Raw genomic sequence first — 26,481 nt, forward strand, 5'->3', positions numbered from 1 at the left:
TGTCTCTAGCTGCATATGTAGCAGAAGATGGCCTAGTCAGCCATCATTGGGAAAAGAAGCCCCTTGGTACAGCAAACTTTATATGCCCCAGTACAGGGGAATGCCAGGGCCAAGAAGTGGGAGTGGGTGGGTAGGTGGGGGAGGGTATAGGGAACTTTTGGGATAGCATTTGAAATGTAAATAAAGACAATATCTAATAAAAAAATTGAACAGCAAAAGAAGAGATGAATTTTAATTTGGTGGTCTTCTAGCTCCTACTATTCTCTATAAGGGATGAACCAAGAGGGAGAGGAGGGAGGGAACTGGCTCAGGCTCATATTAGTGGTTCATGGATGGCATGTAAGCTGCATTGAAAGCCAGTTAGTCTATGCAGATCTGTAAGCTGTGTCAGAGAGCTATCACATGAGATCACTCAGGGGCAGGTCCATGCTATCTGCTTAGTCATCAGTCCTACAAACATTCATAAGGTAAGACATATTAATAGGTAACTGATCCCCACATCTTTGCAAGATGATGTCCTTTTAACCCTCACATTTCAGCTCTTACCACTGATATTCACCTGAGACAGGAAAATAGGATCCTGAGGCAATGCTGAGATACAGATCTCAACTTGATTTCCCAGACTCACTTTTGTACCACATACAAGGATAGGATTTCTATCTCGTACCTAGCGCCTGAATCTGCTTTATAAAATATAATATATAGTTCCATAGAAAATATGTTTGTTAGAGGTTGATTGAATACATTACTGAAAAAAAGGGGTTACCATCACTGGGTATGGAGCCCACATGGGGAAGGCTAGAGCTGGCCACCAGACAGAACTGGACAGGAGATTCCATTGTGATTTGAAAGGCAATGCAAAGGTCAGACAGCCTTAGGGTGGGCTGGGTGAACAACTGCAGTAGTCACAAGACATAAGAGCTACCCCACATTGTGGGTACTGCCCCTAAGGTCAAGAGGGAAGGTCAAGAGTGGTTTGGAGAGGTGCTAGAGGGCATAATTCTTGAGCTTGTTGATTGTTATATGAAACCATGGTCCTGAGAGTACAAAAGACCTCTTGTGGACACAATGAAGGAGGTAAGAAAATAGAGAAGAATATTTCAAGTACATTATTGGACTAGACAGAATGAGGCTGATCTTTGGTTGGCACATAGCTCTTTGAACAGACTCTGCAGTACCAGTAAAATAGTCTCAGAATTAGAAACTCGAAACAAGATTGATGCAGGTATCCATCTTTGCCAATTACTGGAATGCCAGGCACTCTAAACACTGTAGTGAACCTTTTATTTGTAAAGCTTCTAACAACTTAGATAAGAGTGTAGAGCTTTGCTTCTGAAACTCAGCTCAGTTTGTCACCCAAGACTAGCTGACTCCTAAGGGCAGTCTTTCTCACAATGATGGTCTGCTCTGCTGTATGCCGGATAGTTTCCTGTTAAGGATTTCTCATTATCTCTTCCATCTGCCAAGATAACACATACTTGGATGGCATGAAAACACTCAGTGATTTTATGTTAAATGTTCTAATGCTTGGCTATCTGGACACCCAATGTTTTATAAAAGAACAGACAATTTTAGCATCTGCCTATTCATTTGTCTCCTCAATACCTGACCTAGACAGTTGGATAGCTCTGTCTGCAATCCCATTTCTGCTTTGACCACAGACTTTATTTTGAATTTATCTTAGGAAATTTAATCTGATAGAAAGCAATGGCCTTGAGAACGGACATACTCTATTCACTATTTTCTCAGACCCTTGTAATAAAGCCATATTGTTTTATTGATTCTTTCCTGAAGAGTTATAACTCACAGGAGGTAAATACCTTTCTTGCTAGCAGGCAAAGCAACTAACACACAAACCACAGCAATTCCCACACTTTATGCAGACAGGATCTCAGGATAACACTTTTACTCTTGAAAGAGCACAGGGCAAAGATAGAATAACCAACTGTATAAATGTCATGGATGCAGAGCATGGCCCCTATGTTCCAGCCAACATGCTCTCACTACCTCTCTTACGAATTTTCCTTAAAGCCTAAACATCCCTACCCCTACCTGGCTAACATTTCTACTAATCCTGAAAATTAGTAGGACTGTATTGTCATGCTATACTGAGGATAATTCCTATTAGACCATGCATTTTCTGGACTTGATCAAGGTCTGCCAGTTTGCTTATTTATCCAATTAAAACCATGTATTGTTATTAACATAATAAGGATTATATTAAAGTATAATTATATCTAGCATATAGGCTATAGTAGACATGAACGCGATATTCTGTCCTTCCCTCTCTGCTAACTATTTTAACTCCATATTCATATATCATCATTTCTTTTCTCTCAGGCTCTCTTATTGACTACTCAGGATACTAATAAAGCTATTTGTTGGGCAATTATGATTCTGTGTACACTAAGTTCTAAACAGGGTGGATAATGAATTATAAGTAACATCAAAGTTGTAGCCTATCATCACCACTAACTACTGCCTTAAGCACTATCAAGGATGACATAGGATTTATATGTGACAAGGGAAGATTCAAATAATGTAGCCTATTCTTAATCATTTAGGCCGTTTTAATGTTTCGGCTCTAAGTCATTCCTAATCAAAATCATTTAATTACTATCCAGATACTATACATAGAATTCTTCAACCCCTTCTTTTTTAATTAGATATTTTCCTTATTTACATTTCAAATGTTATCTCCTTTCCTGGTTTCTTCCTGGTTTCTCCTCTGAAAATCCCCTATCCCATCCCCCCTGTCCCTGCTCACCAATCCACCCACTCCCACTTCCTGGCTCTGGAATTTCCCTACAATAGGGCATAGAGCCTTCAAAGGACCAAGGGCCTCTCCTCCCATTGATGGCTGACAAAGTCAATCTCTGCTACATATGCGGCTGGAGACATGAGTTCCTCCATATGTACTTTTTGGTTGGTGGTTTAGTCCCTGGGAGTTCTGGGGGTACTGGTTAGTTCATATTGTTCCTCCTGCATGGTTTCAAATCCCTTCAGCTCCTTGGGTCCTTTCCGTAGCTCCTCTATTGGGGACCCTGTGCTCAATCCACAGGCTTGCTTGTAATTGCAAGTAGCCACCTCTGTATTTGTCAGGCCCTGGTAGAGACTCTCAGGAGACAGCTATAGCAGGTTTCTGTCAGCAAGCACTTGTTGGCATCCACAGTAGTGTCTGGGTTTGGTGACTATATATGGGATGGATCCCTAAGTGGATGGGCTTCAGTCTCTGCTCTAGACTTTGTCTCTAACTCTTCCCATGAGTATTTTGTTCCTCCTTCTAAGAAGAACTGAAGTATCCACATTTCAGTCTTCCTTCTTCTTGATCTTCATGTATTCTGTGAACTGTATCTTGGGTATTCAGAGTTTCTGGTCTAATATCCACTTATCAGTGACTGCATATCATGTTTTTAATTGGGTTACTTCACTCAGGATAATATTTTATAGTTCCATCCATCTGCCTAAGAATTTCATGAATTCATTGTTTTTAATAGCTGAGTAGTACTCCATTGTGTAAATGTATCACATTTTCTGTATCCATTCCTCTGCTGAGGGGCATCTGGGTTCTTTCCAACTTCTGGCTATTATACATAAGGCTACTATGAACATAGTGGAGCATGTGTCCTAAGATGTTGAAGCATCTTCTGGGTACATGCCCAAGAGTGGTATTGCTGGGTCCTCAGGTAGTATACTATGACCAGTTTTCTGAGGAACCACCAAACTGATTTCTAGAGTAGTTGTACCAGCTTGCAATCCCACCAGCAATAGCAGAGTGTTCTTCTTTCTCCTTATCCTCACCAGCAGACTCCAGATCCAAATAATCCTATTAAAAATTGGGAACAGAGCTAAAATAGAATTCTCAACTGAGGAATACCGAATGGCTAAGAAGCACCTAAAGAAATGTTCAACATCCTTTGTCATCAGGAAATGCAAATCAAACCAACCCTGAGATTCCACCTCACACCAATCAGAAGGGCTAAGATATGCATGGATTTCTATAGCCATTTTTACAGGCTGACAATGAACTGTATGCAGTTGATCTCAGATTCCGAATCACAAAGTGTCCTCTTATAGCAGTGAGCAGGTTCACCTATATAAAGGTGATTGTTGACTAAGTATTCCAAATTTTATCCTCATTAATAATAAGACATTTCCATTTTGGTAATGCATTGTATTTTCTTACCTTCAGTCAGATCCTTTCTGTTATTTACTATAACTGTTTTAAATATTTTAAAAGTCACATACCTTCCTATATTTACATTTATTTAGGCATATAAAAAGTGAATGTGAACACATTTTAGAATGATGAGAAACAAATGAATGTATTATAGCAAAAAATTATATATCTTTTATGCATTGTATTTGTTACAATAATATAAGGTAAAAATAATTTTCAACGTAAGCTCTGAAATAATTCAATTTAAACTGCTAGTTTTAGGGTAGTGGGAGGATGTGAAGACCATAAGATTTGCTTAATTCCTGTACTGAAGTTTTTAAAAAATGTGCACATTCATTCCTCAATGCGATGGCAAAATCATGAAATATATGCATTACTAAAAGAGCAGCTCAGAGAATAAAGCAAAGATTCCAGGTGACCAACTTCAAAGATAGCCTTTCCTGAGATGAACCTCAATGCAAAAAAAGAAAGGACTCCTTTGGTTTTCTTTGATCTTCCCTGCAAAGTGATAAGAAGGAGATGAAAGGAAAGCAGTGTGATAACACCAAGTATAATGCAGCAGCTTTTCATTCAGAAATCAGATTCCCAGAGTCAGAACTCTTTATGCAAGTGAATTTTCAAGAGAAAGGACAACTTGGACCATTCTGGGACAGGGGAGTGATCAAATCTCTACATGAGCTGTGGTAACACTGTATGTGGTATTCACACTCACATAACAACAGAACTAGTAAAAGGGAAAAAAAACGGAACTAGTAATGGATTATTAAATGCAAGAAGGAAAGGAAGCCAGCTTCCAAAACAATGAAAATTCTGAAGTATTAGAAACCAGAGTGAGTTACAATAGTTTAAGTACATTAACACAGAACGCTAAGTAGGACAAAATATAATTAAAAGAATGGGAAAATGCATATAAAACATTAAATTGAAAATATTAATATTTATAATAAGCAAATTAGAAAATGCATACAAAATAACTTTTAAGCAAAATAATTGGCAAAATACTAATGTTTTCTAAACAAAAATTCTTTACAGAATAAATACATGTCAAGCAATAGTTTTATATATCCAAGGAAGCCTGAAATCATCATATAGTACTCTGCTCTAAGCAGTACAACTTTACACATGCAGTGTCAAAACCCATCGGGATGCCAGTAATAGCATTGCAGAGGAAATGAGAAAATATTTTAAAAATACAATCAAAATTCTAAATTATAACAAATATGTAAGAAATCTCCAATAAATTTTCTGCTATAAAAATGTCATATATTACAGAAATAAGATCTGTTCAAACATAAGTAATTTTATATACCCCCAAATACTAATACTATATTTATATAAAGGACTATGTGTTAACATACAGATCACTTATAGAATATAAAACCTAATAAAATATATTTTATGTGGAAAGGTTAAAAGCTTTCTGACTCTTGGATCAAGACAAGGATGCTCATTTTCACGATTTTCACTCAACATGGTACAGGAGAGTCCTCATCTATGTAATCATGCAAGGAAAGGTAAGAAAAAACATCCCAATTGGAGAAATTAAATTCCAAGGATCACTTTTGCAGATGTCATGATCAAATATATCAAAACCAAAACCATCCTTACCAGAAAGACTTTTTAAGTCATGTTTGAGGGTACAAAGCTCACATGTGAACAGTGTCCTCATATCCTGATAGTGAATTAACAAATACGAATGATTCAGTACTGCTTTACAATAGCTATCAATGTAAAGGAATATATCTAATAAAAGAGAGGAAATATACCAAGCAAAAATTATTTTTAAAATAATTTAGAAATATTTTACATAAATTAATATTACATAAATCAAAACAATATACAGAAATGTCTCCTATGTTCACGAAAGAAAGACTTTACATTGCCCAGTGGAAAAGTGCAGATTCCATAAAATGTCTATGCCTATTATGAAAATGTCTCTGATAATCTTCAGAGATATTTCAAAAATGTCTCAAAATTGATATAGACAGAGAAAATTCCCTGAGCCAATCTTATCTAGATTAAAAAAAAATACAACACACACACAGAAAAATGAAACCTAACTAAACAACTCAGGATGGTTTTGCCTTTGCCTCCTTTAAGGAGTACTACTGGAAGGGAAGCCATAGTCAGAATATATCTTATGGAAAAAATAAAATTATTTTCAATAAAAGAAAAAGGGAACAATTTAAAAAAATACCACCAAACTGGAGGCATTATCATATGTTAGTGTAAACTAATCTCCAATGATCTTATGTCAAACAGTATGATATTGATATAAAACTCAATGCACAGACCAATAGAGTATATAATAAAGACAACTGCCCACTTGTTTGTTTTACAAAGGTATTTGTGTACTTTGTTGGGAATGCAAATCAGTCATATGTATGGTCAGCCTTGTGGATATTCCTTATACGAATAATTAATATATAGGATCCAGCAGTCCTGATCTTGGGCATGTGTATTAGTCACTTAGCTTATTGATGTTTCAGCATTTCTGATAAAAGCACTTTAAGAAAAGTAGTTTGGGTCTATTGTCTCACTTGGAGGTCAGAGAAACTTGAGATGTGGTAACAGAACCATGATGAACCTAACCACCTTGTATTTACCACACTCACGAAGCACAGCGAGACTATTTCTGACTATCAGCTTGTCAGGTTGGCTTCCTTTTTATTTTCATTGAAAATCGATTTTTAATGCAATGTGTTCTGATTATTGTTTTCCCTCCTCAACTCCACCAAGATCCTTTTACTGGCCTCTCAAATCTATACCTTTACTTTCTCTCTCTATTTAGAATACAAAGAGGCATCCAACAAACATTTTTAATTACATAAATAAAAACAAATAAACCAGAAAACAATTAAAGCAATACAAACAAACAACAAATAGAAGAAAAAGAGCCAAAGATAAAGTTCAAGAATCAAATATAGATGTGGGCACACTACATTTGCACATGTAGAAATCTCATAAAAACACAAAACGAAAAAAGCGTAATATGTATACAAAGGACCTGCAAAGTTAAAAACAGCAGAAAGCTCTAACAAAGCATTATGTGACAAAGAACCTCCAAAAGTGCCATTGAGTTCATTTTGGTTTGGCCATCTATTGGTGAGCATGGGGCCTGGCCTTAAGAATGGTTTGTATATACAATGAAGACTCTGTTGCAGTAAATTAGTTTTTAAGTGGTTATCAATTAGAGATAGCTTCTGCTTTAAGGATGTGGGCTTATGTCTACTTCTCCTCTCAGCACCCCATCTGTGCAAGACCTGCATGCTGCCAGGCTCTGTGAGTTCACATTTACATTGGTCCTTCTGTTATAAGGAAGCCTTATTTCCTTGGTGTCCTCCACCTCTTCTGGCTCTTACAATCTTTCTACCTCCTTGGCCTATCTAGTCTAAGATTCTTGGCCACATGAGGAGTGTTGGATATGGGTTTCATCTTATTAAGTGTGCCATAAATCCAATCAAATATTAATTGGTTAGTCCCAAAGGCTTTGTGCCAATATTACACTGTCCCATTTTGCAGGGAAGTCATCACTGTAGATCTAAGGGTTTTTAACTGTGTTAGTGTTTACCTTTCTCCTTTGGTAACATGCAGATTGCCTTCCAGTACCATGCACACTAGTTAGTAGGTGGTGAAGGCTCTATGTAGGCAACAGCTCAACTTCTCCATGTTTAAAGATTTGTGTAGATATTGTCTTCAGCAATAGGCCCAACCCTTATCAATTTGTGAAGAGCAAGTCAATACTCCTGGCAGTAAAATGTGTTTTTGGGGGGGTGGGGTGGGGGGAGATTTCTCATAAAGCTCCCTTCACCAAGAACTTGATTAGGTGTAGCCCATTCCTGGAACTGGAGGCTTCATTTGGTGATGTGAGATGTTCAGTTTGGGTACCACCTCCCACATTATTTGGTTATTCTATTTAGATTGCTTTCACATATGTTTTAGGGTGCCTCTGCTGTATGAGGTCTCCAGATGACCCCCTCAAATGGCTCTTAGTTTTAGCTGTCCTTTCTCATGTTCCCTACCTCATTCATCTCCCTCTTCTTCCTGTCTGTTTGACCTCCCATTCCAGGACCACACCCTACTCATTTTTCCATAGCTATCTATTCTATATGGACTTCCTATACTAACCTATCTTGCCAACATACCAGTTCCTAAATCTATATTTAACCTTTTTGTTTATATGGATTATAGTCTGCTTATAGAAGACTCAACAGCTAACATCCACATATAATTGAACACATACCATATTTTCATTTGGGATCTGGGATCTGCTTTACTCAGGATGATATTTTTTTCCAATTCAATTCTTTTACCTGAGAATTTCATTATTTCATTCAACAATCAAGTAATATTCTATTGTATAAATGTACTACATTTTCTTTATTCATTCTTCCACTGGAGGACATTGTAGTGGTTTGAATAGGGTTGGCCCCCACAGATTCATGTGTTTGAATACTTGTCCCTGAGAGTGGCACTATTAGGAGGTGTGGCTTTACTAGAGGAGTTGTGGCCTTGTTGGAGGAAGTGAGTCACTGTGTGGGTGGGCTTTGATGTCTCCTATGCTTGGGCTCCATCCAGTGTGGAACATAGTTTCCTCTTGACACCTGGGGGAGATAGTCTCCTCCTTGTACCTTAAGATCAACATGTAGAAATCCTGGCTCTTCTGGCCAGTAGTATGTCTACTTGACCAGCACCATGCTTCTCATCATGACAAAAATTGAATGAACATCTGAAACTGTAAGCCAGCACCAATTCAATGTGTTTCTTTATAACAGTTGCCTTGGTCATGGTGTCTCTTCATAGCAATAAACCCAAACTAATATAGATATATAGGCTGTTTCTGATTTCTGACTATTATGAATAGAGCAGCAATGAACATGGTTGAGCAAGTTCCTCTGTAGTAGGATTTAGAGCCCATTGGGCATATTCTCAAGAGTGGTATAGCTTGGCCTTGAGGTAGATTAATTACCATCTTTCTGAGACCTCTACGCTGATTTCCATAATGGCTGTATAAGTTTGCACTCCCACCAGCAATGTGTACCCAGTCCCCCACATACTTACCAGCATAAGCTGTCATTTGTTTTATTGATCTTGGCCATTTGACTTGTGCAAGATAAGATCTAAAAGTAATTTTGATTTGCATTTCCCTGATGACTAAGGAGCTGAACATTTCTTAAGTTCTTTTCAGCCATCTGTGTGGCTGAAAAGTCCTTCATTATTTATTCAACTCATAGTGTGCTGCAGCCCACATTCAGGTTGAGTCTTCCTTTCTCCATAAAACCTCTCTAGAAACTCCCTCCCAGATGAGCTTATAGGTGATTCTCCTGGGTTATCTACTTGAGATTTAAAGAGATGATACATTTTTATGGTGACCTCGATTGAATTTTAAATTATACCCTTTTTATTCAGATGAAAAAAATTGTACATTTCTCTCCCTGACTCCTCCCAAAGAGTGTTGCAATACTGAAGTTTCTTATTTCTGGTCCAAAATAAAAATCTGTGAAATGCAATAACAAATTTGTTTATTCAGTTATAAAATGTGCAAGAAAAATATATTTCTGAAAATTCACGTTATTTGATCAGTAGTTCCACCTTGATACAATCATGCTCCAACACACTTTTCATGAAGACATGAGGATTTGTTTTTATCTCTGCACGCATGTTTCAGTGAGAAATTATTCAGCTCTGGGTTTGCCCTGCCCAAGCTTGGCAGACAGCAGGGATGACAAACTAGCAGGTATGACCATGATAATTAAATATATTAATGGTGTTTGGATGCATTTCATGACTCCTGTTAACTTTTATGGCTTAACTTGTCCTGGATGAGACATAATTCTAAAGCAAGACTTGCCTCAAAGCTTTTATTCTCAGCAAGCATAAAGAAGCACTGTTCTTGCAAATGCTTAGTATTTTTTTTCTCTGAAAACCATTACTGAAGTAAATACTAGGAATGTTTATTTCTTCAGGGACGTTAAGTCCTGCTGGGATTCTAAGCCAGTGATCTCAAAATGCTAATATTTTAAATATTCTGAATATATTTGAGTTTTATATTCTCCAGATTTTATGTCTGCGTGGAGTATTTAAAGAATTATAGGCTTGACACTGATATCTATTTCAGTATATTCCTAATCATTGTGAATTTTAGCAATCACAAACATACTGAATATCAATATATGAGGATTTGGCATCAGTGATAAAGATATATATGGAACTAACATTGCTATTTCGTGATTTAAAGTTCTTGTTGCCAAAAAAAAAAAAAAAAAGAAAATACTTATGTAGAGCTAGTTATAAATTCTGTCCATCATTAGGCATGTTCAGGTTTTTATAGACTTATAGAACTTTCATAACATCATGCATGACCTTCCAGGTAATTCTTTTGTTTTACCAATGGCCTTGAATTCTGTACCTAATGAAGCTTCTAGAATGTAGTATAGCTGTTTCAGCTCTTGAAGATAGCAGAGACTCCATATGGAATCATTCTTAAACCCCTCTCTCTATATGACCACTCTATCAGGTATTTCTATATGCTGACTTCATTTAGCCTCTCTGAAACATTCTCTCTTCTTGCATATCATCTGAGCATATTTAACTTATCACAACCTAAATGATAGTCGATAACATATTCCATTTGCCTGAGCTACAGAGCAGCTGATTCTCTTTGGGAACCTTAGCTGAAACATGATAGAAAATACAATAGATGCTACTACATTTTGCAGTCAAAATTAGGGGAAATTTTTATGGTGTTGTGGGTTTCTCATACACATTACCAGAAAACTATGATAGTGGAAGTAACATGACAGGATGGATGTAGAGTGTAAAGTTTAATGTTAGCCTGTTCTTCTATTCATGGGAACACAAATTATTTAATCCACTATGTTTAGAGTTATATCAGTTACAGTACTCTTCATCACCTTGATTGATTTCATTGTATCAGTAACTCAGATTTAATTACTTTCATAGCTAATTAAAAAATAATGTAGATAAATTGGTGTTGAGTCAAATAAACATGAATAATAAATTTCACTAAAATTAAAATAGTTTTTGAAAACATATGCAAATTTTAATTCAATGAGCATGCTTTTCGTAATAATATAAAATGAACAAATTGAACAAAGATTAAGGAAATAAAGGTTTTTGTTAGTGAAGGCTTTAATCGTTTCTTTTTCAGTATTTACAATAGCACTATGATAATTTTATTATACTCAAATGATATAAAGTAAAAAAAACATGATAATATTTTATTTGTTTTCAGATTAATTTTTTGAAGACTGAAGTGGAAAGAAAGAGCAAAATGATCCGTGACTTACAGAATGAGGTAATTTTCATGTTACAGGAAAACTGTATATTAGTCAAAGACACACAGAAAAATGCAAATAGGAATCTACCAGAAGTCTGAGAATTTTAATTCTGAGTTGATCTTGTTATACACTAACAGAGAAGAAAAATAATGCTAAGAGTTACTATCTCATAGCCGCAATGAGCTTAAGAAATAAAAGGAATTTCATTTCATTGATTTTTATTTTTCAAGATAATTGGAAACTATCTATAGGTATGAATATTAAAGCCTGTTTTTAATTTGTCATTCTCTACATGCAGAGAAACCCCTATCAATGATAATCATCACAGTGTTTCTACTTGTCATAAAATCATAAGGAATGATACATGAAAATTTTTCAAACAAGAAAGTTTAAGTTTCTTAAAAGGAGCCTGAGAATTAAGCTAAGAGGAAAAAAAAACCTAAATGTCAATGAACACTGTTATAGAGAAAACTCTAGTAAATTAAAGAAAACCCATTTCAGTTCAACTCTGTAAATATGTGGCTGTAAATCTCTCTAAGGTAATCATCCCATCTTCTTGCCTCAGTGAGCGCAGTGCTGTGGAGGGGATAAGGGATTTTATGATGTGATGGGCTGCTTCAGGTCACCATTCCTAATGCATTCCCATACTGCCTGTAGATGAATAGGTTGTAAGTTTTACCTCCCATATAACCTGAATCCAAAACGTGATTGGGATATTTTAATAATATTTCCTCACAGCATTCTAACTTTATTCATGGTGACTTTCCTCTCTTGGAATGTCTTTTGATCAGCACATTATTATGCATAATTTGTACCTAGCATTTAAAGCATCCGATGAATCATCCACATAAATGCCTACAAGCTACAAGGGTAAGTACCACTGACCAAGCAGAACATAGATGCCTCAAAGATCTGGAGGCAATGTGTCAGAAATTAAATTAGTATAGTTCAAAGCTGCCTGATGGTTTGGGACATAATCCCTTCCTGTTTCCTCCTAGCATTTGCTGCCTCATGACCTTCCAGGGAATTTTCTGATTTGGGATAGTATCACTCCAGCTCCTGCTTGTGTCTTCACAGGGACTCTCCTCTGTAGCCACAGTCTATATTTATTATCTTCTTTGTATATAAAAGTCCATGACTTAGCTTTAGTACCTACTCTACTCTGCTATGATGTTTTGTTATAATTAATGATATGTGTATAAATCCTTGTTCTAAGTTAGTTCACATTCTGAGTTTTCACATGGATGTGAATACAGAATTGGTGGTAGTCTTTAAACCATTCTACTTGTTTAAGTATTCTGGTGGCTGGATAGAAGCAGCTTAGCAACTCTTAATAGATAAGAATCAGAAATATCATTGAGTGTAAGCCTGGGTGTCTTTGGAAAGAAATAAGGAATTTGAATGTATGCTCTTCACAAACCATCAGCAAACAATGGCTTGTTTCTTGCAAATAAAATGATTTCTAGTTATTAATTCATGTGAAAAAGGTGCTAAGTTTTGGTGGTTTATTGTTGCTGGGTGCAATTTCAACCAAGCAAACTAGAAAGGAGTTTGTTTTACTCTTTGAATCAAGGCTGGAAGTATCTGTGGTAAGAGGCTCTTCAGTAAAGGCGATGTAATCGAAATGGTCAAAGTATAATACACAGTTTCATAGCAAAGAACTTTCCACTGGGCAAGCGTGTAGTATTCTGACTTGGTGGAGGTAAGGCAAGGATGGTCATTCTCTCTCTCAGGAGAGTTTACAATCTACATTAGACACCAGAAATAAACTCATGTTCTGAGCAACTAATTCCACCATGTGGATTAGTACAGAAAACACCAGTGCAATACTTGCATCTGTAGAATCTTAGTCTATCAATTTTGGAGTCCGTCTGTGTTCACAACCATATCTGCATGATTTTTTCTTATCTGATATATGCCCATAATTCTTCATTCAAAAGTAAACATGAAACCTTGGTTAAGTGTCCTTTGTTAAAGCGACTTTAACTGTCATATTCTTTGAATTGGTACTTTAGAGCATGTGAAAACAATATATATATATTGGGCACTTGGACCTTAGAAATCCCTCAACAAAGGTAAGCAATTACAGACGTTATGGTCATCAGATTTTGAGGCAATTGACTAAACAATCTGTTGGGCTTTGCACAATCATTTTCTTAGTAGTGACTTAAGCAACCAAAACTTCATAAACAAAAATACCAAATGTGACCTCTATCATTTATTCACAGACATCCTCCATGTCCTCTTGTGTTTCTTTTCAAACCAAACCGAAGTCCCAACTACCCAATTCATATCCCCCACCATAGAACCAAGGAGTAATAAGAATTTTCTCAGCTTGTTCTGGCAGAAATCTCCAAGATTCTAAATTACTGACATGCCTGCAGCAATCAATGCATCATGGAAAATTGATCGTTTAGTTAGTTCTGTCTTATTCCCATTTCTGTCCTTAGGTTCTATAACGTTCATTCAACGTAAACCAAATAGATTTCCCTTGAGAAAGAAGGGTTCATTATAGAGGATACCAGAGTTACCAAAGAAAATACGTCTGGAAAAACATTGACACATTTGTTACCTCCTGACTTTCAAACTCAACTCCGTTCCATGGTAAACACCAGACCCCACAGGGTAAATCATAGTTTAGCAATTTGTGACTCCCAACTCAAGGAGAATACACGGAATCGCTGTATCTTTGTTAGCACTGCTACCTTCTCTAGAATTCCTCCTCATTCTAAGTAGGTTAGGAATCTGCACTCTTCCTGTTGTTTGTTTCTTTCATATATTTGTTATCTCTATATCAGTGGTGGCAGGGAACTTCAGACAATCGCCTCTACCTTTTTGTGTCTTACAAAAGATTGAGAACTGCTTTCAGTTTGGTCTTCCAGGTTTCATCACTCCCTTGTAGTACTTCACATCTATCCCCGTTGCCCCCAAGCTGTGTGCATCTGTACGTCTCAGAACAGCATCATCGCTTCTCTAAGGACCCACACACACATTGCTTTTGTGTCGCAACCTGTCATGGTTTTTACCTTTTTGTTGTTTTGCATATATTTTCCTTTATTTTAGTTTGAAGAGTTTTTAAAATTATTTTATTTATTTACATTCCAGCCGTTGCCCCCTCCCCCTCCCACAGTTCTTCCTCTTTCCCTTTCCCCTGAGAGGCTGCTCCACCCCACCAGGCATCCCCTACTCTAGGGCCTCAAGATTCTGGAGAATTAGGCGCATCTTCTCCCACTGAGGTTAGACCAAGCGGTCCTCTGCTACACTCCCAGCCACCGCCACCACCACCCACGCTGTCACACACACACACACACACACACACACACACACACACAGACGGGGGGGGGTGTTGGGGGGTGCTCAGACTGTCCCGTGTATGCTGCCTGTTTGGTGGCTCGGTCTCCGGGAGCTCCCAGGGTCTGGGTTAGTTGGTTCTACTGGTCTTCCTACGGGGTTCACATCCCCTTCAGCTTCTTCAATCCTTCCCCTAAATTCACCACAGGAGTCTCAGACCTCAGTCCAATGGTTGGCTCTAAGTCTCTTATCTGTCTCGATCAGTTGCTGGTTGGGCCTCTCAGGACAGCCAATCTCTTGTCTGTAAACACATCATCACACCCTGAATAGTGTCAGGTTTTACCCTCTTAGTGGAACCTCAGTTACTCCTTCCTCAAGCACACGGACTAAATACAGGAGAGTTAAGGGGTTACAAATTATTAGAGATTCAAGAAAAGAAAATTTATGTGAAATCTGATCCAGAAAACCTAAGAAGCTAGAAGGAGTACATCTTCCTTGCAGGACAGATGAACGAACGTTATGTGTGAAATGTGGACACTTTGCCCCTTCTTAGAATTGGGAACAATCACCCATGGAAGGAGTTACAGAGACACAGTTTGGAGCTGAGACAAAAGAATGGACCATCTAGAGACTGCCATATCCAGGGATCCATCCCATAATCAGCCTCCAAACGATGACACCATTGCATACACTAGCAAGAGTTTGCTGAAAGGACCCTGATATAGCTGTCTCTTGTGAGACTAGGCCAGGGCCTAGCAAACGCAGAAGTGGATGCTCACAGTCAGCTATTGGATGGATCCCAATGGAGGAGCTAGAGAAAGTATCCAAGGAGCTAAAGAGATCTGCAACCCTGTAGGTGCAACAACATTATGAACTAACCAGTACCCCGGAGCTCTTGACTCTAGCTGCATATGCATCAAAAGATGACCAAGTAGGCCATCACTGGAAAGAGAGGCCCATTGGACATGCAAACTTTATATGCCCCAGTACAGGGGAACGCCAGAGCCAAAAAGTGGGAATGGGTGGGTAGGGGAGTCGGGGGGAGGGGAGGGTATGGGGGACTTTTGGGATAGCATTGGAAATGTAATTGAGGAAAATACATAATAAAAAAAAACATTTAAGAAAAAAAGAAATGTTAGAGAAAAAAGCTAAAAGATCACAAATACAAAAATACTACTTAGAGCACCTGTAATGAAAACTCGATTTCACTATCATAAAAATTTTCTTTGTACTAAACATAAATAAAAATCCGTGAAGCCACAATTTAAGAAAACCTGTAGCCTCATAAATTCCATGCATAATAGAAATCCTTGCATCTCTGATCGACTCTCCATAGGAATTAATGTTTCTGGATTGGGTTATAAAGTCATTGACTATGTATTCCTTCTTATTCTACACTCTTCAGCAGTAAAGGGCACATTGCATGATATCCACTTATTAATATATATTAAGGTTTAATGCATTTATATTAACAATACAAACGTTGATTCTTTTTAACTACAAAAAAAATGAATGCTAAATTTTTAGCATTATATCCTCCATGAATTTTCTTTTTTTTTTTTTTTTTTTTTTTTTATTATTTTTTTTTATTTTTTTATTTTTTTTTATATTTTCTTTTTTTTTTCCATTTTTTATTAGGTATTTAGCTCATTTACATTTCCAATGCTATACCAAAAGTCCCCCTTACCCACCCACCCCCACTCCCCTACCCACCCACTCCCCCCCTTTGGCCCTGGCGTTCCCCTGTACCGGGGCACACAAAGTCTGCGTGTCCAATGGGCCTCTCTTTCCAGTGATGGCCGACTAGGCCATCTTTTGATACATATGCAGCTAGAGTCAAGAGCTCAGGGGTACTGGTTAGTTCATAATGTTGTTCCACCTATAGGGTTGAAGATCCCTTTAGCTCCTTGGGTACTTTCTCTAGCTCCTCCATTGGGAGCCCTGTGATCCATCCATTAGCTGACTGTGAGCATCCACTTCTGTGTTTGCTAGGCCCCGGCATAGTCTCACAAGAGACAGCTACATCTGGGTCCTTTCAGTAAAATCTTGCTAGTGTATGCAATGGTGTCAGCATTTGGAAGCTGATTATGGGGTGGATCCCTGGATATGGCAGTCTCTACATGGTCCATCCTTTCATCTCAGCTCCATACTTTGTTTCTGTAACTCCTTCCATGGGTGTTTTGTTCCCATTTCTAAGGAGGGGTATAGTGTCCACACTTCAGTCTTCATTTTTCTTGAGTTTCATGTGTTTAGGAAATTGTATCTTATATCGTGGGTATCCTAGGTTTTGGGCTAGTATCCACTTATCAGTGAGTACATATTGTGTGAGTTCCTTTGTGATTGTGTTACCTCACTCAGGATGATGCTCTCCAGGTCCATCCATTTGGCTAGGAATTTCATAAATTCATTCTTTTTAATAGCTGAGTAGTACTCCATTGTGTAGATGTACCACATTTTCTGTATCCATTCCTCTGTTGAGGGGCATCTGGGTTCTTTCCAGTTTCTGGCTATTATAAATAAGGCTGCTATGAACATAGTGGAGCATGTGTCCTTCTTACCAGTTGGGGCTTCTTCTGGATATATGCCCAGGAGAGGTATTGCTGGATCCTCCGGTAGTACTATGTCCAATTTTCTGAGGAACCGCCAGACTGATTTCCAGAGTGGTTGTACAAGCCTGCAATCCCACCAACAATGGAGGAGTGTTCCTCTTTCTCCACATCCTCGCCAGCATCTGCTGTCACCTGAATTTTTGATCTTAGCCATTCTCACTGGTGTGAGGTGGAATCTCAGGGTTGTTTTGATTTGCATTTCCCTGATGATTAAGGATGTTGAACATTTTTTCAGGTGCTTCTCTGCCATTCGGTATTCCTCAGGTGAGAATTCTTTGTTCAGTTCTGAGCCCCATTTTTTAAGGGGGTTATTTGATTTTCTGAGGTCCACCTTCTTGAGTTCTTTATATATGTTGGATATTAGTCCCCTATCTGATTTAGGATAGGTAAAGATCCTTTCCCAGTCTGTTGGTGGTCTTTTTGTCTTATAGACAGTGTCTTTTGCCTTGCAGAAACTTTGGAGTTTCATTAGGTCCCATTTGTCAATTCTCGATCTTACAGCACAAGCCATTGCTGTTCTGTTCAGGAATTTTTCCCCTGTGCCCATATCTTCAAGGCTTTTCCCCACTTTCTCCTCTATAAGTTTCAGTGTCTCTGGTTTTATGTGAAGTTCCTTGATCCACTTAGATTTGACCTTAGTACAAGGAGATAAGTATGGATCGATTCGCATTCTTCTACATGATAACAACCAGTTGTGCCAGCACCAATTGTTGAAAATGCTGTCTTTCTTCCACTGGATGGTTTTGGCTCCCTTGTCGAAGATCAAGTGACCATAGGTGTGTGGGTTCATTTCTGGGTCTTCAATTCTATTCCATTGGTCCACTTGTCTGTCTCTATGCCAGTACCATGCAGTTTTTATCACAATTGCTCTGTAGTAAAGCTTTAGGTCAGGCATGGTGATTCCACCAGAGGTTCTTTTATCCTTGAGAAGAGTTTTTGCTATCCTCGGTTTTTTGTTATTCCAGATGAATTTGCAAATTGCTCCTTCTAATTCGTTGAAGAATTGAGTTGGAATTTTAATGGGGATTGCATTGAATCTGTAGATTGCTTTTGGCAAGATAGCCATTTTTACAATGTTGGTCCTGCCAATCCATGAGCATGGGAGATCTTTCCATCTTCTGAGATCTTCTTTAATTTCTTTCTTCAGGGACTTGAAGTTTTTATCATACAGATCTTTCACTTCCTTCGTTAGAGTCACGCCGAGATATTTTATATTATTTGTGGCTATTGAGAAGGGTGTTGTTTCCCTAATTTCTTTCTCAGCCTGTTTATTCTTTGTGTAGAGAAAGGCCATTGACTTGTTTGAGTTTATTTTATATCCAGCTACTTCACCGAAGCTGTTTATCAGGTTTAGGAGTTCTCTGTTGGAATTTTTAGGGTCACTTATATATACTATCATATCATCTGCAAAAAGTGATATTTTGACTTCCTCTTTTCCAATTTGTATCCCCTTGATCTCCTTTTGTTGTCGAATTGCTCTGGCTAATACTTCAAGTACTATGTTGAAAAGGTAGGGAGAAAGTGGGCAGCCTTGTCTAGTCCCTGATTTTAGTGGGATTGCTTCCAGCTTCTCTCCATTTACTTTGATGTTGGCTACTGGTTTGCTGTAGATTGCTTTTATCATGTTTAGGTATTGGCCTTGAATTCCTGATCTTTCCAGAACTTTTATCATGAATGGGTGTTGGATCTTGTCAAATGCTTTTTCTGCATCTAACGAGATGATCATGTGGTTTTTGTCTTTGAGTTTGTTTATATAATGGATTACATTGATGGATTTTCGTATATTAAACCATCCCTGCATCCCTGGAATAAAACCTACTTGGTCAGGATGGATGATTGCTTTAATGTGTTCTTGGATTCGGTTAGCGAGAATTTTATTAAGAATTTTTGCATCGATGTTCATAAGAGAAATTGGTCTGAAGTTCTCTATCTTTGTTGGATCTTTCTGTGGTTTAGGTATCAGAGTAATAGTGGCTTCATAAAATGAGTTGGGTAGAATACCTTCTACTTCTATCTTGTGAAAAAGTTTGTGCAGAACTGGAGTTAGATCTTCTTTGAAGGTCTGATAGAACTCTGCACTAAACCCGTCTGGTCCTGGGCTTTTTTTGGCTGGGAGACTATTAATAACTGCTTCTATTTCTTTAGGGGATATGGGACTGTTTAGAAGGTCAACTTGATCCTGATTCAACTTTGGTACCTGGTATCTGTCCAGAAATTTGTCCATTTCGTCCAGGTTTTCCAGTTTTGTTGAGTATAGCCTTTTGTAGAAGGATCTGATGGTGTTTTGGATTTCTTCAGGATCTGTTGTTATGTCTCCCTTTTCATTTCTGATTTTGTTAATTAGGATTTTGTCCCTGTGCCCTTTAGTGAGTCTAGCTAAGGGTTTATCTATCTTGTTGATTTTCTCAAAGAACCAACTCCTCGTTTGGTTGATTCTTTGAATAGTTCTTCTTGTTTCCACTTGGTTGATTTCACCCCTGAGTTTGATTATTTCCTGCTGTCTACTCCTCTTGGGTGAATTTGCTTCCTTTTTTTCTAGAGCTTTTAGATGTGTTGTCAAGCTGCTAGTATGTGCTCTCTCCCGTTTTTTCTTGAAGGCACTCATAGCTATGAGTTTCCCTCTTAGAAATGCTTTCATTGTGTCCCAAAGGTTTGGGTACGTTGTGGCTTCATTTTCATTAAACTCTAAAAAGTCTTTAATTTCTTTCTTTATTCCTTCCTTGACCAAGGTATCATTGAGAAGAGTGTTGTTCAATTTCCATGTGAATGTTGGCTTTCTGTTATTTATTTTGTTATTGAAGATCAGCCTTAGTGCATGGTGATCTGATAGGATACATGGGACAATTTCAATATTTTTGAATCTGTTGAGGCCTGATTTGTGACCTATTATGTGGTCAATTTTGGAGAAGGTACCATGAGGCGCTGAGAAGAAGGTATATCCTTTTGTTTTAGGATAAAATGTTCTGTAGATATCTGTCAGATCCATTTGTTTCATCACTTCTGTTAGTTTCAGTGTGTCCCTGTTTAGTTTCTGTTTCCATGATCTGTCCATTGGTGAAAGTGGTGTGTTGAAGTCTCCCACTATTATTGTGTGAGGCGCAATGTGTGCTTTGAGCTTTACTAAAGTTTCTTTAGTGAATGTGGCTGCTCTTGTATTTGGAGCATAGATATTCAGAATTGAGAGTTCCTCTTGGAGGATTTTACCTTTGATGAGAATGAAGTGTCCCTCCTTGTCTTTTTTGATGACTTTGGGTTGGAAGTCAATCTTATCAGATATTAGGATGGCTACTCCTGCTTGTTTCTTCATACCATTTGCTTGGAAAATTGTTTTCCAGCCTTTCATTCTGAGGTAGTGTCTATCTTTTTCTCTGAGATGAGTTTCCTGTAAGCAGCAAAATGTTGGGTCTTGTTTGTGTAGCCAGTTTGTTAGTCTATGTCTTTTTATTGGCGAGTTGAGACCATTGATGTTAAGAGATATTAAGGAAAAGTAATTGTTGCTTCCTGTTATTTTAGTTGTTAAAGGTGGCATTCTGTTCTTGTGGCTGTCTTCTTTTAGGTTTGTTGAGGGATTACCTTCTTGTTTTTTCTAGGGCGTTGTTCCCGTTCTTGTATTGGTTTTTTTCTGTTATTATCCTTTGAAGGGCTGGATTCGTGGAGAGATAATGCGTGAATTTGGTTTTGTCGTGGAATACTTTGGTTTCTCCCTCTATGATAATTGAGAGTTTGGCTGGGTATAGTAGCCTGGGCTGCAGTTTGTGTTCTCTTAGTGTCTGTATAACATCTGTCCAGGCTCTTCTGGCTTTCATAGTCTCTGGTGAAAAATCTGGTGTAATTCTGATAGGCTTGCCTTTATATGTTACTTGACCTTTTTCCCTTACTGCTTTTAGTATTCTATCTTTATTTAGTGCATTTGATGTTCTGATTATTATGTGTCGGGAGGAATTTCTTTTCTGGTCCAGTCTATTTGGAGTTCTGTAGGCTTCTTGTATGTTCATATGCATCTCATTCTTTAGATTTGGGAAGTTTTCTTCAATAATTTTGTTGAAGATGTTTGCTGGACCTTTGAGTTGAGAATCTTCATTCTCATCCACTCCTATTATCCGTACGTTTGGTCTTCTTATTGTGTCCTGGATTTCCTGGATATTTTGAGTTAGGATCTTTTTGCATTTTCCATTTTCTTTGATTGTTGTGCCGATGTTCTCTATGGAATCTTCTGCACCTGAGATTCTCTCTTCCATCTCTTGTATTCTGTTGCTGATGCTCAAATCTATGGTTCCAGATTTCTTTCCTAGGGTTTCTATCTCTAGTGTTGCCTCGCTTTGAGTTTTCTTTATTGTGTCTACTTCCCTTTTTAGGTCTAGTATGGTTTTGTTCATTTCCATCACCTGTTTGTATGTTTTTTCCTCTTTTTCTGTAAGGACTTCTACCTGTTTGATTGTGTTTTCCTGTTTTTCTTTAAGGACTTGTAACTCTTTAGCAGTGTTCTCCTGTATTTCTTTAAGTGATTTATTAAAGTCCTTCTTGATGCCCTCTACCATCATCATGAGATATGCTTTTAAATCTAGGTCTAGGTTCTCAGGTGTGTTGGGGTTCCCTGGACTGGGCGAAGTGGGTGTGCTGGGTTCTGGTGATGGTGAGTGGTCTTGGTTCCTGTTAGTAAGATTCCTCCGTTTACCTTTCGCCATCTGGTAATCTCTGGAGTTAGTAGTTATAGTTGACTCTGTTTAGAGATTGTTCTTCTGGTGATTCTGTTACCGTCTATCAGCAGACCTGGGAGACAGATTCTCTCCTCTGAGTTTCAGTGCTCAGAGCACTCTCTGCTGGCAAGCTCTCTTACAGGGAAGGTGCGCAGATATCTTGTATTTGGACCTCCTCCTGGCCGAAGAAGAAGGCCCAAAACAGGACCTTTCTCAGACACTGTGTTGCTTTGGCAGTTCCCAGGTGGTACAGACTCTCACCTAAGCAGACTAAATTCCTAAGTTCCTTGGAGTCCCGGGACCAAGATGGCGACCGCTGCTGCTGTGGCTTAGGCCGCCTCCCCAGCCGGGTGGGCACCTGTCCTCCGGTCCGGAAGGTGGCCGGCTGTCCCCGGCCCACACAGGGTGCTGCCTCAGCGCCTCTGTGCTTCTGCCTGTTCCAGAAGCTGTCAGGTTCTCTGGCGCACCCTCTCACCTGTTCAGACTAATTTCCTAAGTTCGGCGGGTCTCGGACCAAGATGGCGACCGCTGCTGCTGTGGCTTAGGCCGCCTCCCCAGCCGGGCGGGCACCTGTCCTCCGGTCCGGACGGTGGCTGGCTGTCCCCGGCCCACAAAGGGTGCTGCCTCAGCCCCTCTGTGCTTCTGCCTGTTCCAGAAGCTGTCAGGTTCTCTGGCGTACCCTCTCACCTGTTCAGACTAATTTCCTAAGTTCGGCGGGTCCCGGACCAAGATGGCGACCGCTGCTGCTCCTCCATGAATTTTCTTGACCATGTTAGACAGTTGGTAAATTTTTGTTGGGTAATAATGAATATTCCTTAACTAGACTTTATTTTTCATAATTTGAGTGGATTGGGCCACTTTCAATAGCTCATAATAATAAGATTACAAAATTATGAAGATTGATTCTTCTAATTTTTTCCTGTACATATACATGTGACATACAAATGTACCTACAAGTAAATACATAGTAAGATAAATTTCAAATATATACAGTAGTTCAAAATCAGGAATAATCAAAGAAGTGCATGTTAATCAGTTCTACTAAAATTTATCTCTGCCTCTTGCTTATGTCAAAGAGAGGCAAATCTTACATTCAGCTAGTCATGTGTTTCATTTAAAAAGCAAAATTAAAATAAAAAAAAATAGAAAACAAAATAAAATGAATGAAGAAAAGAAGAAAGCATAGGAGGAAATAAAGGGGGAAGCAAAGATTGTTGTGAGATGAGAGACAAGATATTGGATTCCTCTAATGATTTACTTTTAAGTGTGTGTGTGTGTATGAGAGAGGGGGGGAGAGAGGGGGGGAGAGAGAGAGAGGGAGAGAGAGAGAGAGAGAGAGAGAGAGAGAGAGAGAGAGAGAGAGAGAGAGAGAGAGAGAGAGAGAGAGAGAAGTGTAGGCACCCTTGGAGGCAAGAAGAAAGTTCTGGATGCCTTGGAATTGGAAATATGTGTAGTGTGATCTACTCACTAGGGTTCTGGAAATAGAATTCATGGACTCTGCAAGTAGGATACATTTTCTATTTACCAAGCAACATCTCCAAATTCTAGGAGAGAATTTTTGCCTATATCAGTGACTGAGTCACTTTAACCTATGAATTTTACTAGGAAAATATTGAATTTTTAAAATCCAGATGACTCCTTAAATTTCAGTTGTAAAAGTCGATAATTTTGGACATTTCATTTATAGAAACAACAATATATAACTTGGTTGATGATCTTCAAGAAAACTCAGTGTGAATTCCATTGAAATGAATGATCATGGGTATAACAAGCAGTTGCCTAGGTTTCTTTAAATGATATTTGGATGTAACCAGAGTTTCTCTGAATATCAAGAAATACTTCTATTTATTTTTTTCTTTTATAAAATAAATGTCAACCTTTATCTGTTCTGCCTTCAGTATATGTTCTAGAAATGTGAACTATCTCCAGTTATATTAATCATCAACCAAGCAATTTTTATAATTGCATCTATTCACATATATTTGTGGAACCAAATTGTGCTTTACAAATCTATACAGTTTTTTGGTTTTTCTACAGTTAGCAACTCTACCTTGGGAATCTCTGACAGAAACTCATCCCTTGAGAGAGACAAGAGATCGCTGGAGGAATCTCACATTTCATGATTTTGACCACATGGTTTCTAAACTTTGTCTTGTTTTCTTCTAGGACCACAGAATGTGTTTCTTTTGCAATTCAATTGTTTTAGTCAGTATCCTATTGCTAAGTTGAGACAGCATAGCCAAAGCAACTCTTAAATAACAAACTATTTAACTGGGTATGACTTACAGTTGCAGAGATTTAGTCCATTGTCATCTTGGCAAGCATTATGGCAGCATGCAGGCAGAAATGATTATGGTGCTAGAGAAGTAGCCAGATCCACAGCAGGAAGAAAGAGCAAGCCACTGGGCTTGGCTTGTGCTTTTGAAACCCAAACTGATACCAGGGAGTAGGGTATTGCTGTGAAAGGCTTTATTGTGCTTCTTGTTGGTAGAAAATAGACTTTGGTATTTTGGATTAAGAAAGCAGTTGAATGTCTGGAGGAGGCTTAACAGGATGTACTAGTGGTGGCATGAAAGACAGTGGTGGTGCTGCGAGCAATATTGATAATGACAGCCTCATGGTGTTTCAGAGGAGAAGAATATTAATAAATGGCCTAGAAACCATCCTTGTAATAGTTTGGCTTTCTCCCTTTGTCATACAGACACACACATAAACATATATATGTGTGTGTATGTATGTGTATATATATATACTCCTAAGACTAAATTAAAGAATTTTGGATTAATGCCATCAACAGAGGAGATTTCAAGACAGTCTGGTAGCCTGGTATTGATTGTGTCACATGGCTATTTTTATACAGATCTATAATGAAAATAAAAGCAAGCTGAATAAGGAAAAATATAGAATTTTATAAATGTAACTTTTATTAACCAGATGTCATTGTCATCTCACAAGCTTACTACTGCATAATTCATCCTTTTGAGCTCTCTCTAATCTCTGGCTGGCTGCATCAACTCAGTTATTCTGGCTCAAAATCCTATCCAAGCTGACTGATTCAAACTAACTTCTGCCGGCTTCTCACTGAATTGCTCTGCTTGGCCTCAAACTAACTCTAACAATTTGTTCTAATCTTCTGGATCCCTCTTTTTCTTTGGATTCAAGTACCTCTGCTGACCTGCACTGACTCACTCAACTCAACTCCCTCAACTGACTGAACTGAAATGACTGAACTGAGCTCCACTTTATTGCCTGGTCTCAACCGAACTTCACTCGCTGAACTACACCCTCCCTCTCTGCACTGCTCTTTCCTCTAAAAAGATTCATTGTTTGGGATTGAAGGTGTGTACTAAGGGCATGTCTGTATTCCAGCCAGAGAGATTAAAGGTGTGTGGCATGTCTTCATCTCAGCCAGGTCACACAGATCGAGGTCTTTAGATAGTGATCCCTTACCAGAGCATCCATGTTGCTAGATTAAAATTTAGCTATAAAATGTACAGTTGGAGGAGAAAGAGAACACCAGAAAATAGAGATAAACTCAGTGTTCAAAAGATAAAACATTTAAAGAAAAGCTTGATGCTAAGTGGAATAACAGTAATGGTAACTTCAGGGCAAGACCCACCCAGCTACAATCCCAACTTGTGAAAAAGAATTAAAGTTAGTGAAAGAGGATTAAATAAAAGCTTAGGCAATGAAGAAAACTCTAAAGAAATCAGGAAGCTGGAGAAAATATATTTGAACAATGGGGTCATGTTCCAGTGCCAGCAAACAGAAGAATCTGGCAGTTTCAGATACATGGTTCTGGCTTTACAGTCAAGATTATTAGACAGGGATTGTGAAATCTCCTTCCATGCAAAGGCACTAAAAACAGGCATGTATTTGGGATATCCCTCCCGGAGTCTCAGAGAGGCCATTGTGTGAAGTTCTGAAAGTGAAGCCTGAATGTTGTTGGAGTCCCAAGATGTTGATGATGGCAGAGTCATAAGATACCTGCCAAGGAAAGCTGCTAATGGAGTGTGGAACCAATCCAAGAGAAATAATTGTGTTGCAGTCAACAAAGTGGAAAGGAGTTGGAGATCTAAAGAACACTTTGACATCAGATATGGAGATACAGTGTTTGGAGTTTGCAGGGCACTTTTCACTCTTGCTTTGGTCCAGTATTTCCTCACCAAACTACCTTTCCTACCTTGTGGAATTGTAACGTACATTCTGTACCATTGTATGTTGGAAGTATGTGATCTGCTTGTTTATTTTGATTTTAGAAAGGGTTACAATTCAGATTGCCTTTAATCTCAAAAGAGGCATTAAACTTTGGACATTTGAAGTTGGACTGAAATTCATTTTTGTGCTAAGATATTGTCTTAGTTAGGGTTTAACAGCTGTGAACAGACACCAGGACCAAGGCA

At 38.3% G+C, this 26,481-nt stretch overlaps 1 protein-coding gene across 2 annotated transcripts in view; it reads left to right on the forward strand.

The window, feature by feature from the left end:
* The window catches only part of Luzp2 (leucine zipper protein 2), a 433,644-nt gene that overhangs the window by 228,346 nt on the left and 178,817 nt on the right, over positions 1-26,481 (forward strand). For both annotated transcript variants that reach the window (NM_178705.5, XM_006540826.4), the window contains exon 5: positions 11,436-11,498. In NM_178705.5, the coding sequence (NP_848820.4) occupies positions 11,436-11,498 (63 nt within the window). The remainder of the gene's footprint in view (positions 1-11,435; positions 11,499-26,481) is intronic.

Source organism: Mus musculus, chromosome 7, assembly GCF_000001635.26.
Source record: "Mus musculus strain C57BL/6J chromosome 7, GRCm38.p6 C57BL/6J".
Lineage (NCBI taxonomy): Eukaryota > Metazoa > Chordata > Mammalia > Rodentia > Muridae > Mus > Mus musculus.